This window comes from Artemia sp. Qi Xiang Cuo, chromosome 5 (assembly GCF_049724085.1).
Source record: "Artemia sp. Qi Xiang Cuo chromosome 5, ASM4972408v1, whole genome shotgun sequence".
In the NCBI taxonomy this organism is placed as follows: domain Eukaryota; kingdom Metazoa; phylum Arthropoda; class Branchiopoda; order Anostraca; family Artemiidae; genus Artemia; species Artemia sp. Qi Xiang Cuo.
The window spans coordinates 62,660,785-62,682,146 of NC_142798.1; the positions used below are offsets into that span (position 1 = coordinate 62,660,785).

Below are 21,362 nucleotides of genomic sequence, written 5' to 3' on the forward strand. Positions count from 1 at the left end.
CGGGCGGTAGCTTTTTCACACTTTTACTGCCAATAATTGCAGGACTTGTAAACAGTTTACTCTAGATGGCAAAACCCTATAAATTGACACCATTTGAACTTGTCCTCTCGCCCGTGGAGCATTTCGAAGACAATCTAAGCAAATTCATTAATGATGAGAATATTGCCGATGACAAAAAACTGCTTTTACGTCAAGATGCATTGCGATGTGTGGACAAACATAAACCTTATCGTAAGACACCCGCCGCCGCCACTGTCGCTAATCCCTCTAAAAAGGAAGCGTCTCTTCAATATTCTGCAACAGCAGCAGCATCAAAGGAGAAGGAATTGAATTCAATTGTAATGAAAATTGGGAACCTATTGCCACTAACCTATCGAGAACAGAGTAATGCCATTCCATTACGGTCAAAGAGAGGTGTTGAAGTTGCTCGGGCCATTGAAAGTATTCTTGAACAGGATTCGTACAGAAAAATTCAATCGGATCGTGGCAGTAAATTTGTTAATCCCCATGTGCAAAAGGTTCTATTGAAATATAATACAACACTTTATCATAGTCACAGTCCGATAAAGGTTGCATTGGCTGAACGATTAGTAAGAACGATTCGTCTATTAATTTCAAGATATTGTACCCTGAAAAATACACCGGCTTTTATTCATGATTTAGATAAAATCATGCGGATATACAACCATCGACCCCATCGATTTCTGTCCAACTCAAGCCCTCGGGAAGTTCAATGCAGTGAAAATACATTTGATGCTTTTCTAAAGCAATATTCCAATGGTGAAAAATAAAAAAAAATGTGAAGAAGAAATTCAATGTTTGTGATACTGTTCGAATTAATAGAATCACCAACATGTTTGAAAAGGGGAATTATTTATGGAGCACTGCACTTTTTAAAGTGTACGAAATCCTGGATATCGATCCCACAACATATCGACTGCGAGACACCAAAGATGACGAGATTCTCGGCAGTTTTTATGAATATGAACTGCAAAAAGTTAGAAACACTAGCGAAATTGAAAAGATATTAAAGAGTCGTACTCGTAGGGGCAAGAGACAGTTGCTTGTTTGCTGGCTAGGATACAACTCAGATTTTGATTCTTGGGTCAGTGCTGAAGAAATTAACAATGTCCAATGATTTCTATGTGACTTTCATGTCCAATGTTTCTGATCCTCTCTACAATGATCTGAATAGAACAAGTGATTTTTGGACGAAACTCTCTCCCACCATCAAATTCGATGGAAAGTATGAAGTGGCTCCTGTCGACTGTATTCTCAAATATACCTATGACATCCTGAGAAAGGATCGTAAATATGAAATAAAAATTAGACCCTATGATTGGCCAATTCAAAAAATCAATTGGATGGATTATCAATATATTGAATTACCCTACGAGGAGCTCACCTGTATGAATGATTTATGTCGTTCTATTAATAAAAGAATTTCCGCTCGTAAAAAAGGAGCTTTTGATTTCAACTATTCAAAAGAGGAGGGCAAGATCTACATTAGTTCACCTATTGTCAGCGAAAACGTTATCCTCAATGATAATCTAAAGGATATTCTTGGCTTTAAGCTCAATATAATCCATGGTAAAAGTGCCGGAAACACTAATTTCATTTTTGCTGACTACCCGCCTGCCTTCTCCACGGACACTTGTATATTTCTCTACGCTTCATTTGTGGAAACATCTCAGGTTGGTAACTTAAATGTTCCCCTTCTACGAGTTCTTGAACGAAAAATCAATGAAGAGCATATTCACCAGTACAATATAAAGCATCCTAAATATATTCCCGTAAAAAATTCCTATTTGGAACTCTGTCATTTAACACTAAGAACTGAATTGGGTGATCCCATAGCAATTTAAAAAGGTTTGGCTGTGATTACATGCCATTTTAGTCCCATCGTTCAACAACAAGATGTCTAATAGAAAAGTGGTATTCACTTGTCCTGATATTGACTGCTATGTTAATACTCTTGGACCAAGACAACAGGGCAATGGAATGGGCTATTACAGGGGTCACTCGTCACTGTCTGGCTACGGTCTTGGCAGCTGATTTGCTAAGCTGTTTCGCTCTTCACTACCACTGGCTAGAAAATATCTTGTACCGGCTGCGACAGATTTTGCATCCTCTACACTATACGAATGGGGCTCTGGCAATGATTTTAAAAAAAGTGCTTCGGAAAATATTAGGTCCAGTGCGCGAACCATTGGCGAGAAATTAAAACAAAATGGTAAAGGCTTAAAAAGGTTGAGAAACAATGCATCACTCATCAGTCTCCACTCAGGTCGGAAACAAAAGACATCATCCTTCCTGTCAAAGAAAAGAAGGAAAAAGCCGACACGTAGTGTAAACAGAAGAAGAAGCCCCAGGAAGAAAATTGTTAGATCGAAACTAGATTTCTTCTCTTAAGATGTCCTACCTACCGCAAAAGGATACTCAACCTTCAATCACCGCCTCAATGAATCTATTCAATGCTAAAAATGTTGATAGGAGTGTCAAGCATGGATACTATGAACAATTTTATTCTCAACAACCCCTCTATGACAAGATTCACTTTCAAATTTATTCCAATGAAGACTACTTTATGGACATGTCTTCAACATTTATAGATTTACAAATGAAAGTCCGGAAATCTGATAATACTATGCCGATGTGGGCTAATGGAATATCCTATGAAAATTGTATATTATATAATCTATTTCGTCAAATTAGTGTCTACATCAATGGCACACTGGTGAGCACAAGCAACAATCTCTTAAATTATACTAGCTATATGCAATTCATTCTGATGACACCCAAGGCTTACAAGGAATTGAGAGGCACCTCCAATGGATATGAATACATTACTAATACTGATAGTACAGATGCACTTAAAAATGCTACAACTAGTGAATTACATCTAGTTGGAAAAATATATCATGAAATATTTAATATACCCCAATGGCTGCCGCCCAATGTTAAAGTGGATATAAAATTGACGCTTGCACCCTCCAATTTATATTGAGAAAAGAACTTGCTGTCAATCCTGATGTAAGTCTCTCCCTCACCTCGGCAATACTTCATGTACGCAAACTACAGGTCATGAGTTCTGTTGCTTTGGCAGTGGAAAAACTGAGAGCCAATGGAAATAATATTAAACTACGTTCTTCATACAATCACCAATCAACGTCATATTGCCATGGGCTCACGCACCTTCATCGATTCATCCTTTATCAATGGTGAAATTCCGTCAAAACTCGCTTTGGCATTTGTAAAAAGCGCTAGTGCAATAGGATCGTGAACTTGATGCCCACATAAATTCGATATGTTTGGACTTTCATCTCTTGTGTGCAAAGTAAACGGTATCCCACTCTACAATCTATCTTTTGATAAATCTTATAGAACATTGTATGAGTTGACTATGCAAACCCTAGATCATGATTTATAACTATTTGAAAATGGTATAACCGAAGATATGCTTGCTAAAACACATGGTATCATTGCAATAGATTTGTCTAGCACACAGGATATGATTATGGTGCGCACGGGGAGTGTTCGTTCAGAACGTAAATTTGCCGACTCATTGGCTGAGAGTATTGCACTAATTTCACTAAATCAATATGAAACCTATTGGAAAATCACTCCCGAAGGCAGTGTTCTACTAGACTTGGCGCCATGAACACCAGTCAAATAATCAATGTATTTAATATGGATCCCTATATGTCACAGTACAAATCCTATTGTCTGCCCTCGGACTTTCTTGGAAAAATTCAAAGTGTCAACAATACCTTAATTATTGTTAATAGCAGTCCGTCGACTGTGCTGACGGTTCATTGGCTGTGAATCTTTCAAGCAATGAAGAAGAAGATTGAATTTTCTGACCCTCTTGGCCTACCCTATACATTTTACACACCCCACATCAGCAACTATATTGAAAGCAGCGGGAAAACTATTATTCAAAATCGGAAGAGGGTGCAGGATCTAACGACTAAAATCTGTGGCGTCCATGCAATGCTATATTTTGTGTTCCGATGTCGCGGCTATAATTACAAGCAGTTTCTCCACATTTATGTTGACAATCCACGTCTGAACGACTTTCTAGTGGGACATAGACCTCTCAGACCTATACAGTATTGATTTCAGTGCCCTAAGAGTAAAGTACTTAAAAAATGTTTGTGAATTTGTTTATTAATAAAATGCATATATATATATATATACAACAATGTCTTTAAATCTTCACTTTAGATTTCTTCTTCTTCTTCGGTTTATAGGCAACTTTAGTGAACCACTAATGCTGGTAAATCACTTGGATTCACTGTATATTGATCTTGATTGACTTCAAAGTCAGGATCACATTTTCTACAGTACAATGTAACTTCACTCTTGTCATATCTTTTTGTATAGTCAATGATACTATTTGCATTCATATTATGAAATTCACGAGTTTCAATCAAATATCACGAAGCAATATCGCATACAATGTTTTCAAATGGTGAATCACATTCGGTAACTGCCAAATAAAAATCACTTGGTTTATAGTCATAATAGGCAGTGTCGTCACAACGATGACGTAGAAACCAAATTGTCTTCTTACCCCAACAGTTGAATCGTAGACCAGATTCCTCTTCCCAGAATAATTTAAATCCACGACAATACCAATCTCGACGATTCTTTCCAGTTATAGCGGGGTAAGTACTCTCTCACTGATCACATTTATCATAGTGACAATTGGAGCACAGATGTCCTCTAGGGTGAGAGTCACAAATCTCTTCAAGACATGAATTACATCCTTTAAGTTGTGCTGCACAGCCTCTATGTAATTTACAAGGATTACATATTTCTCACTTTTCACTATAGTCATTAATAATTGTACGATTCTCACATTGAGTCCATCTGCCAATTATGTACAAGTACAATTGATATGTAAAGAACATATTTCAGTTTCCGATGTCAACTCTCTCACAGTTAAATCGAAGCTGATTGTTCTTACTCGATAAATTCAGTGAGGGGAATGGGGAGAGGAGTAGCTCTGTGACGTTACCTCTTTCAAATGGCGGAGGAGCCATCTATATTGAATCCATTGGCGATGTTTTCAAAAGTATATCCACGATATGATTCTGCTTTGTTCCAATTAATATACCAATAAATTGACTATAAGCACTTGAGTCACATTTTAAAATTTTCATACAATAGTCCAATGGGGGAGAATCACTCCTCATTATATTGTCAAGTGTTCCCTGACGAGAGAATATCCTGCGTTTAAGAGATAACTCGAGAAAATCGTCATGCAAAATCTAATGTTTTTCCATAAACACTAGATTTGATCTAAGTCTCTCTTTCTCAAATTTATTCATTTTTCAATCCTTTCACTCTGACTGCTGATTCTACACTGACCCTGATTCGCTAACCCTAACCTAACATAACCAGAAAGGGAACATTTTTAATTTCGAAAAAATTTTATTGAATAATTACAACAACAATAATACTAAGCGTGTACAATTAGCGATAGAGTTTATTGTCTTCGATATGTTTCACTAATGCACTTAAAGCACATTGAAGTCTATTCACATGTGTTATATCAACTTTTGCAGCGAAACATAATTGATCCTCCATTTTAAATTTACTCAAGGATATCACTATCTTGCATATACTACATTCCATTCCAGACAAAGCCATGATCCTTTTGTGATTTCCACCGCAATGTTTGGTACTCTTGTATTATTAGCATAAACTCCACTATCAACTTCTAAGAGGGTAAACATTCCACTCGCCATCACAAATATATATCTAAATGAGTAAAGTCAAAACTGTTCTCACTCCTTTGAATTCTATTCTCAGACTAATAAAACTTTGGCAAAAACCTTTTCCTTATATTCTCTGCAATCCTCCGCCGCTAATATATAACCAGCCCTCTGATTGGCTGAGAAGGAAACACGTGATCTAACTGTTTCCTAATTCCTGGACACCTTGACATTTACCCCGAGCATGCACTTGGCCAAAACAACAACATCAAATAAATCGACCTTTGGAAATTTAGGTCATTGACCGATTATGCAATCATTCTCCCTGGGGATTCTATGCCCTTATTTGGTGTACTGACAGAGTTAGACTAAATTGTAGATTGCAGCAGGGGTGATCAATGGGACCTCATGATAGGTATCTACTAATAAGATATTTCTATTCCAGATTAGAAAACAACAGCTAACAAAAACATAGCAAACAAAAAAAATTCTAGATCTAAAAAAAAGACACACAAAAAAAGCGCACTTTGACTGTGATAGCTTTGATAGCTTTTTGCTCGCAATGTGGACCAAAGAACCAAAATCCTTGCATTGCTTTCCAAAATGAATTATTATGTTTCAAAGGTCTTCTGTGGGTGAGAGGGCTGGTACCTCTCACTTTTTAGAATCTTTGAGTGAAATCGCGACCTCTATAATCTTTAGAATGATGTCTCTCAATATGCATCGTACATGAGAGTTAGTACATTAGTACATGATAGTTATATATCTTACACACTAGTTAGGGAGAGCAAAAAAAGCGAGACAAACTGTTGTCATAACGGGCATGAGCACTATTAACCTCATTTTTAAAACTTGAAAACTGGCGCGTCTAAATCTCTTGAACTCAATTACTTTATTTTTTTTTTTTTTTTTACTTGAAGGTTATTGATCATTCAATATTTCAAGCATGCATTTGAGAAATATAAATACATGTCTCTGGCATAAAGGGTGCTTACGATGAACTAACGCTCTCAAAAGTTTTCCTACAAGCTTCTTTAGTCCTATCATTGGCTTCCTTGTGACGAACTGGTGATCTCTCCCAAAGGCTTCAATGCGAACATTTCAAGCCCCCTCACTGACTTTATCATTTTCACGCCCTTTTTCCCTATTATTCAGCCGTTCGTCCATCTTCATTTATTTAGCTGTTTCCACCAAAACTCCCAGTTGCTATATACCACGGCCGGAACGCAAGCTACCACTCCTGCAACTAGGCGATTCCTACGAATCTGGATCCTTATTATCATTAAATAAAAAAAACTAGTTTTTTTTAACTGAAAGTAAGGAGCGACATTAAAACTTAAAACGAACAGAAATTATTCCGTATATGAAAGGGGCTGCCCCTCCTCAACGCCTCGCTCTTTACGCTAAAGTTTTTATTGTTTAAAAAAATAGAGTTGTGAGAAAGTTAAACTTTGGCGTAAAGAACAAGGCATTGAGAAGGGGACAGTCTCTATAGTATACGGAATACTTTCTGTTCGTTTTAAGCTTTAATTCTGTTCCTTATTTTCAGTTAAAAAAAACTTGTTTTTTTATTTAATTTTTGAACTTTTATAAATAAATACAGGTTTTGATCCTGGATCACAGTGCATAAATAATTAAAAAAAAATTTTAATATTAATTTACTTTCATTTGGTTAAATGGCTTTCTCGAAACTTGTTTCATTTTATTTACGAACGTTTTTATTAGTAATAAATATACGTAACTTACGAATTAACTTACGTAACGAACTTCTATATTCATATATTTTTAATACGTATATTAGAGGGTTTGCCCCCTAGTTAATACCTTGCTCTTTAAGCCAAAGTTCGAATTTTGTTCCAATTCTTTAAAAATGACCCCTTAATCACAAAGGCCGTTAATTAGAATAAATAGCTCTTATGAAAGTACTATAAAATCTCTGGCTTAAAGAGTGACGTATTGACTAGGGGGTAAACCCAATCATATATGTAATATTTTCTGTTCGGTTGAAGTTTTGATGTTGCTGCTGGTGCAGTTGAAAAACTTGTTTTTTTATATTTAATTTCTGATCTTTTTTTAAATAATGCTGGGAAGTCCGGCGTCCCCTTCATAGTAATGTCCCTTCCCCCATGAAAACTTCCTTCATGGAAAGATCCTTCTACATAACCCCCGACCCCATGCACGTACGCAGGAATTTGTTTCGGGTGGGGCAAATTTGTTTCGGGGGGGCCAAATCCTTCAAAGCCATTATTCTGTGAGAAAAATCAGAAAATTATGGGAAAATGAAAAAAATCGTGAGATTTCGGGGAGGGGGGTGCCCCCCCCTGTGTACGTCCCTACCCCCCCCCCCACTACCAGGAAAAATCTCCCCTGAAAACGTCTGTACTGTATACTTCCCAATAACAAATACTATATGTTAACATTGGGTAAAGTTCATAACTTTCAGCCCTCCTCCCGGGAACTTCGGGGGATTAAGTCATTCTAAAAGACATACTTATAATATTTTCGATCATGCTGAAAAAAATGGACATCTCAGATTTTTGATCAGGTGACTTTGGGAAAACAATGACCGTGGGAGGGGGCCTAGTTGCCCTCCATTTTTTTTTGGTCACTTAAAAAGGGCACTATAATTTTTAATTTTCATTCCAATGAGCCCTTCCACGATATTCTAGGACCACTGGGTCGATACAACCACCTTTGGGGAAAAAAAAATAAAGACGCACCCGTGATCTTTCTTCTGGAAAAAACTCCAAAATTCCACATTTTTATAGATAGCAGCTTAAAACCTCTACAGTCGGGTTTTCTGACACGCTGAATATGATGGTTTGCTTGTTATTCAGGTACTATAGATTTTAGGGGGTCTTTCCCCCTTTTTTCGAAAATCAGCCAAATTTTCTAAGGCGCGTAACTTTTTATAAGTAAAATTAAACTTGATGAAACTTATATATTTGAAATAAGAATTAAAATCTGATTCTTTTGATGTATCTATTGGTCTCAAAATTCCGTTTTTTAGAGTTTCGGTTACAATTGAGCCGGGTCGCTCCTTACTTACAGTTCGTTACCACGAACTGTTTGAAAAGGTATAAACTCAGTGAATAGTAAAGACCAGGGGCACAATTTGCTATGGGGCAGGGGTGGGGGGCAACCGCCCCCTCCAGACTCCAGTTTGCCTCCTCTAGACCAAATTTTGCCCCCCCACCCCCCATCAAAAATTTGGTTTCTGCAAAATAATCTTGTCAAAACTAAGATAAGCCTGTATAATTGACGCATCCACAGAAACAGGTCCGTTTTATTTCGTATATCTTTGCCTTTATAGTACTAAATGGCTTATTTTTATTTTTCACAGTCATTTTCATTTGATTTGGGAAAATTGACTCCAACTTTACCCTCCTCCTCCTCTCTCTAGGATTTTGACGAAATTAGGCCACTGGTAAGGACAAAAACCAATCGAACTGATATAATAAGCAAATATTCAAAAATTCAATGCCATAATTTAATTGGTCAACTGTCATACATCTCCTTTTACTAGAACAAGATAAGCAAATATTCAAAATGCCATAATTTAAAATAATAATGATAGGAACTTATATATAATATATATATATATATATATATATATATATATATATATATATATATATATATATATATATATATATATATATATATATATATATATATATATATATATATATTATATAATAAGTTATAATATTATATATATAATAATTATATATAATATGTATATAATAATTACATATTATATATATAATAATTTATATTAATTTATAATAATAAGCAAATATTCAAAATTCAATGCCATAATGTAATTGGTCAACTGTGATACATCAACTTTTAGTACAACAAGATGTAAAGTGGCAAAACCAGGCGTAATAACTAGAAATAAGAAGGCAGCTTACTTGTTGAGAACAATATTTGATACAAATAACATAAACAGTAAGAATTCATTGCCTTGACAGGTGTAACCTCGTTTGGCTATTTCATAAGCTAATCGTCCTAGACCAGCTCCAGGAACCAACACTTCAACATCACTGGAATTCCTTAAAAGAATAATAAGTTCATAAATTAATCAACAAACATCAAGACAAGTTTTTGACCATTCTATGTTTCACAGCTAAAATAAACGAAAGTAAACAATGAATATAATAAAACAAAGAAACATGGTAGTATAAGTAATAAACAGGTAATAACAATAAGTAATAAGCAACACTAATGAGTAATAACATAAATAAACAAGTAATACAAAGAAAAAATTTTCATTTTCCAAAATTTCACCCACAGAGCTCTTAGCTATAGATGCTAGCTTGTGTTACGTTTGTTGCCTTGGATATATGTGTTTGGTTGTTATGATGTACCTTCACTTTTACTGCTTTTCTTCTCCTTCTTCTGGAATATGATTGCACGTAATGGTTACATAAGGTAACGGAATTTTTTTAGTTTATCAGCAATACATGTATTTGATAATTTGAATGGATCTGTAGTCGTCTTTGCTAAGCAGTCAAAACCCAGTAAATACTCAGAGCCTCTCTCTTGAATAGAGTCTGAATAGAGTCTCTGAAGCTGAAGGTATGCTTATTCAACAGCAACGTAATCTCCATAATGATATGTGGATCCGTACACTAGTATGTCTAAGGCTGTGAATAAAAGGTTGGTTAGAATTGAGAGTAATTTCCTGCGAAAAATGCTTGTGATTAGTTGGGTCGATAGAATACATAATACCCAGACCAGGTGTCTCACCGAGTAACCCCAAATAAGTGGCGTACTTCAAATTGCATATGCAGGTTCAGCATTCTCTCAATTAAATAATGTTCAGAGATCTAGCAAGTGCTCTCTGAAGCTGAAGTTGTGTCTGGTAAACATCAACGTTATATGTATAATGGCACATGGCTGGGAATGGTGAAGTCTGTCTAAAGCTGTAGGGAAAGGGTGGCTTTGATTTCAAAGCAACTACCTGCGAAGAATGCTTGCGAATAGTTGGGTTGATACAGTTACTAGCACCTAGATCAACCTCTCACAAAGCAACCACAAACAAATGACAAAGTCTGACAAAAAAGGTGGCCATACTGGGGTCACAGGATTTGAATGCGACACGGACGACTTCCCTTCAAAGTTTGGTGCTTACTCCTCCATACTCGTGGAAGAGTGGTAGACAACGGGCAAAAGTTGGTCGTTCCCCTAAAGAAGAGACAGGAGTTCTAAGATCATCTCTCAACAAGATATGGACTTTGGTTCAGGATTGTTCGACGCGGAGGTTTGCCATTATTGCCATATATGTGACAGATGTTGGAGGAACTAAGTCTAAGTAGGGCTACCATTCACTCAACTACCACAGTTTGTACAAAATGAATCTCTTTCACTGTGAAATCAACACAATAATTCATGTTCTAAACATGCACTACCTTCTCAACACTATGCACTAGGGACCCAATGATACTCAAAAGATACTGACATACAGGTCCCACAATATTTTAATACCTAAAAAACTATGTCTTTCCATACACTTGGTTAGGCAGGAAATCCCACTAGACATACATTTGAACGCTATTCTTAAGCGCAGACGATGAACATAGGGACAGAAGCTCTCTGATTGATAGCATTGGATATCCAAGACATCAGAGTTCTATATTCAAAAACTACATGCTTAGCTGCAATTCTTTGCAGCTGATCAAATTCTTTGATCATAGGGATCATAGGGGCCATGAGAATTTGAGATGAACTTCCTAGGAACAGTTACATATACAACTAAAGAGTTTAGAAGTTGATAATGTAGAAGACACATGGAATAATTCTAGGGAAATAGTTTGAATAACAGCAGAAAATGTCTTTTGTCAAATATTCAGAAAAGCAGACACTTCTCAAAGTTGTCCTTCCCCCCGAAATGCAGCCCCCTCCTCTGAAATAAAATTGTGTTCACAGGTCTGGCATATGGCACAATTTCTATAAGTTGTTTTTTCTGGACATTGACTCAATCTAGCAGTACAATGTTGCTTGTGACGTTAATAGTCTTTAATACCTGTAAACAGTTTAATAAATAATTTAACACCTATAAATACCTATAAATGACGCATTAAAGTGCAAGAAACCCGATCCTTTTCAGTTTTGTATCTTTTTTCCTATCCCGAGCTCTATAGGTTTTATATATATTCTATAGGTTTTATATATATAGTTCTATAGGTTTTATGACGTCTTAATGATCCAGAGTCAACCATAGCCTACTTGTAAAAGGCTAAAGGGAAAATTTATCCTAACACCCCCTCCCCCTCCCAAAAAAAATGTCAGAGAATTTCCCCTCTAAAATGGTGGAAGGAGAAATGTATTGATTAGGTACATGAATACTTAAGCCTAAACTTGGAATCTCATCAAGCATTTGATTGCCACCTTTCAACTGAACAAAAAATTATTACTTTTGGCACCTTCTTTTAATCGTTTTTATTGCATAGCATAGAATAAGTTCTGCTCCAAGAACATTTTTTCTTTAATGTTCTCATCGTACAGCTTAAATTTGGCTTTATGTAAAACTAGTAGGGTAGGACTTGTTAGGTCAACCTTTGCTACAGTGGATTATATCATTTTTATCATCCTCACCAAAAAGAACGAATATGTTTGTAGAAGTGGTCGCTGTTGTTTGTCCCGATAGTCCTGTGAAAAAGCTTGTGAAGTTGTGCGAAACGAGACGGGTGGAGCGTCACGATTGTATTTTAGTTTTTATGTCTTTGTATCGTGCGATTATTTCCGTACTTGAGGAAATAGTTGGTAGCCTACGTTGCGATACAGAAGTTATTTCAAAAGCAAATGTGTTGGTTTCAGCAGCAACTGAATTTAGTTTCATGTTCACGATGGCTATGCTAGAGTTTGTGAGTGCCATAATAATCTCTGTTTCTAAGGCGCTGCAAGCCAAAGATTTAGACTTAGTTGAGTGCTGTCGGTATATTAATCTATGTTCTGATACTTTACTGCAGTCAAAAACAAAATGATTTTGAAACAATTTTTCAGAAAGCCTATGAGCTTGCACAAGAGATAAATGTGGCTCCGGCTGTTCCAAGGTCTATCCGCTGAAAGTCTATCAACGATAATGAGTCCATCAAGGTTTTTCATCGCGAGTCATTGTTGGAACCTAACTTTGCTTCACTTATTGAAGAACTTGATCAAAGATTTTTGCACCATCAGGAGGCATCTTTCAAAATCGGAAGGTTTTTGCCAGCTAACAGCGAGTCATTAAATATTAATGAATTTGTGAACGCTGGATTTTTGTAAATGGTTCTTGCCTACCTATTTGTTCAACTACTTTTAGGGGGTCTGATTTCATTTAAAAAAAACTTTTTGGACCTCTAAAGGGTCGAATAATCTCTGTTTGATGATATAACTTTGGATTTTTGTAAATGCTTCCTGCCTACCTATTTGTTCAACTACTTTTAGGGGGTCTGATTTTATTTAAAACACCTTCTTGGACCTCTAAAGGGTCCAATAATCTCTGTTTGATGATCGGACTGTGGATGTTTGTAAATGGTTCTTGACTACCTATTTGTTCAACTGCTTTTAGGGGGTCTGATTTTATTTATAACACCTTTTTGGACCTCTAGAGGGTCCAATAATCTCTGTTTGATGATCGGCCTGTGGATTTTTGTAAATGGTTCTTGCCTATCTATTTGATCAACTACTTTTAGGGGGTCTGATTTTTTTTACAACAGCTTTTTAGACCTCTAAAGGGTTCAATAATCTCAGTTTGATGATCGGACTGGGGACTTTTGTAAATGATTCTTGCCTACCTGTTTGTTCAACTACTTTTAGGTGGTCTGATTTTTTTTACAACACCTTTTTAGACCTCTAAAGGGTTCAATAATCTCTGTTTGATGATCGGCTTGTGGATTTTTGTAAATGGTTCTTGCCTATCTATTTTTTCAACTACTTTTAGGGGGTCTGATTTTATTTAAAACACCTTTTTGGACCTCTAAAGGGTCCAATAATCTCTGTTTGATGATCGAATTGCGGATTTTTGTAAATGGTTCTTGTTTACCTATTTATTTAACTACTTTTAGCGGGTCTGATTTCAATTTATAAAACCTTTTTGGACCTCTAAAGGGTCCAATAATCTCTGTTTGATGATCGAACTGTGGAGTTTTGTAAATGGTTCTTGCCTACCTATTTGTTCAACCACTTTTAGGGGGTTTGATTTTATTTGTCATTGTATATTGTCATTTCACCCTACAAGTTACAAAGATTAGACAACGAATTTCATGCTTGAAGAACTTTTTTACAAAAAGCCTTTCCATTTATGCCATTTTAAGACACACGCTGATTACCATAAGCAATTAAGCATGATAGGTCGGCTAGAAATAACTCACAATCAGAAATAAAGTTTTATTCTTATGCACAATTTGTAAACAAATCTAATAGGTTCACTTACTAAGGGTCAAACTAAGAAGAAGCATTATTAAGTTTATTCGTTATACATTTTCATTCTTAAGCGTAGGCTACAATATAGAGCATAAATAGTGTAGACTTGTGCAGTGTAAATCAACAATTATGCGTTATTTTCTTATTTAGCCTCTTCCTTTTAACTGATATGAAAACTCCATGGCTTAAAGCGCACTTGACTTTTCGATGAATTAGTTTTAAAAAATTTCAGTAAAACAGGTTTTTTAAAGAAAAGTAAAGATCTACATTAAAACTTAGGAGCAGAAGTATAGTCCTGTAATATAACCCTGGGTTCCCACATATACGATCATTCGCATCCAAACACGATTATTCGGCCAGATTTGCGAATATTGCAGCTATGTCTGAAATTTGGTTAAAATCTGTTCGATTTTCTAAAACATTGTAAAAGTTCACGAATATCAACTTCTGCGATAACTTTGATGAATAAATCGCATCAAATCAATAGACTGAGCGAGATCAAAATGGATATTGAAGAATCGATTATGCCAGTTAGAAATTATAGAATACTATACTCTAAGGCTGATAGAGAGCATTAGAGTAGGCTGGTTGTAATGATTATGGGATAAAGTTTATAAAGAAACTGGTTTTGAAAATGAGATTAGTAGGACATTTCATAAGGTTAGGCCTAATTTGAAAAATACAGGCCTGTTTTTTTTTGTTTTTTTTTGTGCAGCATATTATGGGTTCTAGCGGCTAAATATTTAGACTAGCATGGAGCAGGCAGATTCTAGTGGTGGTACTTTTGAGTCGTCAATTTGTTTCTTAGCTAGAACAGAATTCAAAAAGAAAAAACGGAATCTACGAATTGATTTCTCACTTACAGCCATTTTTAAATGTCATCATTACTGACATTTTGGATGTTTTCTTGCTATAACAAAACAAGATATAGGCTTTGCCCTAGGATATTAAAAAAAAAATGAGTTAATATGCTATTATTTTTAAATTGGCTTCATTGATGTTGCAATCTAATTATTGGTAATAACTCAGCATAAAAGGATAATGACAAACCCATAAAATCAGTGAATTTTTGTATATTGCCCAAGCTATGCCCAGTTAAGTGGAGGGTTGATGACAATGTGTATTAAAAAGATATCTGGAAAACTTAGGCTATTTACATTAACTTTTACATTAATTTTTGCCATTTAAAATCGGACTGATACAAATCTTTCAGTATTTTCCTCTATAATGAATACGGTGTTAACATGCAAATTTTGTGTTCAAATTTTAATACAATATTTTCTCCCTAAAAAAATTCTATATGCGGGAACCCACGGTAAAACAAACAGAAACGAGTAGGAATTTAAATTAATGCTCATTCCTTGATAGTAATTAAATTAAAACAAAACAAGTTTTTTTTTACTGAAAGTAAGAAGCGACTTTAAAACTTAGAACAAACATAAATTATTCCATATATGAAAGGGGCTGTCCCCTCCTCAACACCTCGCTCTTTACGCTAAAGTTTTGCTCTGTCTCACAACTTGATTTTTTTAAACAATAAAAAACTTTAGCGTAAAGAGCGAGGCGTTGAGGAGGGGACAGCCCCTTTCATATACGGAATAATTTTTGTTCGTTTTAAATTTTAATGTCTCTCCTTACTTTCAGTTAAAAAAACTCGTTTTTTTATTTAATTTGTGAACGTTTTGATTTAATGCAGCTTTGATTTTGGCTCACCGTACATGAATAATTAAAACAAAATTTGCATATTAATTTTACTTCTTTTCGGCTAAATGTTTTTCTTAAAATTTTGTTCTGACGTAACTTACAAATTAACTTACGAAACAAACTTCTATATTCGTATGTTTTTATTATGTATATTAGGGAGTCAATACCTCGCTCTTCACGCTAAAATTTGAATTTTGTTCGAATCACAAACCCCTGAATCACAAAGGCCGATTAATTAGAATAGATAGCTCTTTTGAAAGTACTTAAAAAACTTTTGCGCAAAGAGCGAGGTATTAACTAGGGGGCGAACCCCCTCATATACGTAATAATTTCTGTTCTTTTTAAGTTTTAATGTTGCTCCTTAATTTCAGTTGAACATTTTTTTTTTAATTTAATTTCTGATCGTTTTTTAAATAATGCAGGGAAATCCAGCGCCCCCTTCATAGAAATCCAGAACAATCTGTAGGCAATTTCTCTGAAAACCATCTAGTAAATCTTCATCCGCTTTTCGGAGCGCCCATATTTGACCACTGTCATCACTGTACCTTCCAATGTTCTAATCTTATTTTACAGACTAATCTTCCTATTCTTCCAAACTTTTTTTAACTGTGGAAAACATCCTGAGCCTTAGTTATTCTACTTTTAACATCTTCACTGCTCCCACCGGCTTTACTAATAATACTACCAAGGTAAATTAAGCTGACCACTTAATCAATCTTTTCGTTACCCAACATCACCTTTTCATCTTCGCTTATTCCTTAGTGACTTAGTCTTCTTTATATTAATTTTCAAACCTATTCTAGCACCCTGAACTTGCAAAACCTCTAAAAGTTCATTCATTTTGCTCACACTTTCATCTAGGATGCTTAAATCATCAGCATAATCCAAATCCAGGAGAGTTTTTAATCCCCATTTGATTCCGTGGTCTCTCATTGCCTTTCCTTAGCTCCTTAAGACAAATTCCGTTCAAAATGATCCACATAAAGGGGGATAGAACACAACCCTGCTTAACTCCAGATTGAATGCAAAACTAGCTATTAACCTCATTTCCTACCGTAATATGTAAGTGCTATTCTTGTACATAGCACTAATCACTTTAATGCATTTGTCTGGTATAACATACAAGAATAAGACCTTTGCTAAAGCTCTTCTATCAACAGAATCGAGTGCTTGCTCATAATCTATAAAACTGAGGACCAAAGGTGTTTGACAACTAAGGCGCTCCTCAATTATTAACCTAAGAGTGAAAGTTTGGTCGACACATCCTCTACCTTTTCTAAAACAACACTGTTCTTCTCTTAAAACTTTGTCTACAGCCTTTTTCAGTCTAAGAAGTATCATATTACTAAGTAATTGGCTACTTACATAGACCAGACTAATGCCTTGATAATTCATTGGACCCTTTAAATTCTTTTATTGGTTACTTTGCAGTGAGTGTGCTTCGTGTGAAGGGGGAAAATGTCATTTTGACAACCTGGATAAATATACTGTTTCTTGATAAGGGTCAACCCCTCTCTTAACATTCCCCGTAAGCTCAAATTTAATACCTAAACTGTTTTTGGGACATTTAAGTACAATTTGACAGCCTAGATGCAAATAGTGCTTTTTATTTATGTGAAAATACCTTTCAACATTCCTTGACAAGTTCAACTTAATACACTGTTCCTTAAAACAATATTCCTGAAACATTCCGAATGGGTTATTTTGATCCAATGGATGTATATAGCGTTGTTTAATTAGCTTAAACATTTCCCAGAATATTCCCTGAAAGTTTCAAGCTAATACTCTAAGCAGTTCCTGAGTAGTTTTATTTTAATGCTCTTAGCCTTCCCGAACGGCTAATCCTCCTAAATATTCAAAACAGTCCTAAACATTCCTAAGCAATCCTCCTAAACATTCCATGAAAGCTTAAAAGTAATACATTTGTCTTTCTTATGATATTGCGGATAGGTCTTTTGATAATCTCTATACTTGATGCCTTTTGATTTCGTTTAAAATCCCTATCAAAATTTCCTGACAGTTTCAATTAGTACTTTTATCCGTACCTGATTTATTGGTGGTACCCTATTGGAAATCTAGGATCCACATAGCGCCTTTTTCTTAGGTTCTAAATACCCTTTGACATTCTCTGAAAATTTCGAATTAATACTCATTACTGCACTTAAGATATTGTGGAAATGCCTTTTTGATTATCTGGATGCATATAATGTCTTTCAACTTCCCCCTTAACATTCCCTAAATGTTTCAACTGAACACCCATAGCCTTTCCTGAGATCAATATTAATACGGCCAGATGCACCCATTTGGGAACTAGTGTCTTTTTGATTCAGTTGAACATCCCCCTCAGCATTTCCTCAATGTTTCAACACAAATACCCCTAGCTGATCCTGAGATATTGCATATATGCTCTTTTGACAACCTGGATGCACGTACTGCCTTTGATTTAATTCAAAATCCCCTCAAACTTATCGGAATGTTTCAACTTAATGCCCTTAGTTTCTCCTGAGATATTTCGTATATTCGCTTTTGAGCACCAGAATAAATATAGCGTCTTTACATTAAGTTTGACATCACCCTGTACATTCCCTGAAATTTCCATTCTAATAACATTAGCCATTTTCGAGATTTTGCTGATAGGCCCTTAATTGAATCTCGGTGCCCTTAAACTCTCTTGATTTAATTAAATAGTGGTAGAAGTAGTAGTGTTAGTAGTATTAATAGTAGTAGCAGTAGTAATGATAGTATTAGTAGTAGCAGCAGTGGTAGTAGTAGTAGTAGTAACCCTTTTCAAGCTAATAGCTTTAGCTGTTACCAAGATATTTCAAACAAGCGCTTTTGAGACTAGGATATACTTAATGTCTTTTAATTTTGTTCAACATTATCTTAATGACCTTAGCCAGAGTAGCAGCAGCAGTAGTAGAAGCATTAGCATTAGTAGTAAAAATATTAAGCAGTAGTAGTAGTGTGAAACTAGTGTCTTTTTGTTAGTTGATCATTCTCCTCTGAATGCCCTGAAGGTTTCAACTTAGTACCCTGTGCTTTTCCTGAGATATTTCTGATGCATCCTTCTAATATGCTACTGTTTTAATTTTTTTAACATTTCCCCAAAGTTTCAACTTATTACCCGAAGCGTTTTTAGAGACCCAGGATAAAACATGCTCCCTTATTCCAATAAGAAAACCTATGGGTAAACAATGGACAACTGGTATCACTTACAGCCCTTGTCTCAAAAGCTGTGGGGGGTCAATTCATCCCCGGAGACATAGTTGTTGGGTTTTTAAAATAAAGTCATTGAAGCCATATTGCTTTTTCTTAGGTAGCGGTATTGCGCTGCCTATAGTGCCTATAATGCACCCTTCTAACAACCTACTGTTTTAATTTTTTTTTTCAAAATTTCCCCAAGTTTCATCTTATTACCTGAAGCGTTCTTAGAGACCCAGGATCAATCATGCTCCCTTATTCCAATAATAAAACCTATGGGTAAACCTATTGCTTTTTCTTAGGCAACAGTATTGCGCTACCTATAATTAACTTGTCCCACATTGCCATGGCCTGGTCTAAGCAATCAGTTGACCTTTTTACGTCATGGCTAATAGTATCTTAACGTTGTTACCAAAACTTTAATGTCAGAGATTTTTCAAAGGGATAAATAAAGCTTTTAAAAACAACCACATTCGCGTACCAAAATCCTAGATGGCGGTATATTTTCTCTGTCAATTTTAGTCATGCAACATTCTCGCATATTGTGCCTTCTTTTTTTAATGTTAATAACACATGTTTTTTATAGATGGACAAACAATTTTGTCAATATTCTCTCATAGATGAAATATTTTGAAGACCCTGGAATGATTTCCTATTACTAGTTAGTGATATTTTAGGATTTTTTTTTTTTTCAACCGAATGTAAACACTGAAATTCTATTCTTCAACCTATATAAAAGTCTGGGTATCCTTCAAGACTTTCACTATTACCAAAATTTAAGGACTGTTTAGAAGATCGGTATAAAAGGAAATGTTTTAATGTGGATTACTCAGTTGAGAGGAGATTCTCTGGCTCTTAATGAAAGAAAGAAAACTGTCGTTTCGCTAAAAACGAAATTGTGGGTATTGCATTTTTACTATGCTGCAGTAAAAATACTAGACAACTCAACAAAAGTATTACGAAGTTATAGATTTAAGCTTTTCGTGGGCCAGTATTTCCTTGGGAGCATAGATGTGAAAGTATCTATAAATTTTCATTTTGTAGCTCAATAATACAGCCTTCGATTGTTTATTGACCTCAAAATCTTGGTTTGAAATGTTTCCTAAGCTACTGTAAAACTCATGCTAAAATCTGCCAGAAAATACTCCCGGCAGCTACTATACGCAACTGAATAATTGGTGTCAAAGGCCTACCATGAATATTTTCTCACTAAAAATACACTTTTAGAGGCTCTAGGGCAACCCATCTCCAAAGAAGGATCCACTGAATGCAGTTCACAAAGTTATGCTGGGTCATTTTGAATTATAGATTCAGCTATAACAGATTAGTGTCACCATTTTGGTAACAAAATTAAAGTCCCATTTTTTCTCAGGCCTAATCACCAGGAACAGGTGAGCACAAAAGGCTGGGGAAGATTTCATGAATGAGCCGGTTGGAGCATTTCATACTCACAAAAGGATTATTTCGCTAAAACAAAGTAACTATAAATTGCAAACACAAAAGAAATTAGAAAAATGATGTATAAATAGAACAGAATGCCTTGTATGAGCTAAAGTTAAAATCTCAAACAGCTTAACTTGCAAAATGAAATTCATAAGCAAATAGTAGACGTTTCTGTTACACCGTATGACTTTTAAATCAAAAGGATATCGCAATAGCAATGACTTAAATTTAAACTTACATCTGTCCTAGGACTCAAGTACATTAGATATTCAAATAACACGTGCTCTACCGTGTCATCAATTCGACATTGAGAGAATTTAATTTATCATTATAAATAAGATATAATTTAATTATCTTATAAATAAGACTATTTATAAAATACAAAAAACATACCAATAATATTGGTGCGTAGCAAATAGAAATCCTTTAAGATTTAAAGCTTTGTCATATATCTTGAAACAATCTCTAAATGATATTCCTTTCACTCTTTAAGGAAAGCTTATATATATATATATATATATATAAATAAGATAAGATAAGATAAGTTTTATTCTTCATTAAATACACATACAATATTAGATGTTATAAATCCCTCAAAGGCTCATTGGCCTGTACAAAGAGGGAAGACATATGAATTACATACTCAAGGATAAAAAACAAAAGAAAATTTAAAATGATCACTAACTCACATATGAAGGAGAAGAAAAGAAAATATAAATAAAATAGAAACTATAGAAAAAATTAGAATAAATAAACTAAATTAATTAATTATATTAAATAGACACAAAAAAAAAAAAAAAAAAAAAAAAATTATTACTATAAGCGAATTCCTGTCGTCGAAACAGACTGTAATTATTAGACTGTAATAAAATGGTGCGA

The 21,362-nt window shown here is 35.0% G+C and overlaps 1 protein-coding gene across 1 annotated transcript in view; it reads right to left on the reverse strand.

Moving 5' to 3' along the window:
- The window catches only part of LOC148952357 (protein-L-histidine N-pros-methyltransferase CARNMT1-like), a 58,202-nt gene extending 38,913 nt beyond the window's left edge, over nucleotides 1-19,289 (reverse strand). The window contains 3 exon segments of the mRNA XM_089089182.1: nucleotides 9,641-9,781; nucleotides 10,864-10,916; nucleotides 19,257-19,289. Coding sequence (XP_088945308.1) covers nucleotides 9,641-9,781; nucleotides 10,864-10,916; nucleotides 19,257-19,289 — 227 coding nt within the window.
- Between the last annotated feature and the right edge of the window lie 2,073 nt (nucleotides 19,290-21,362).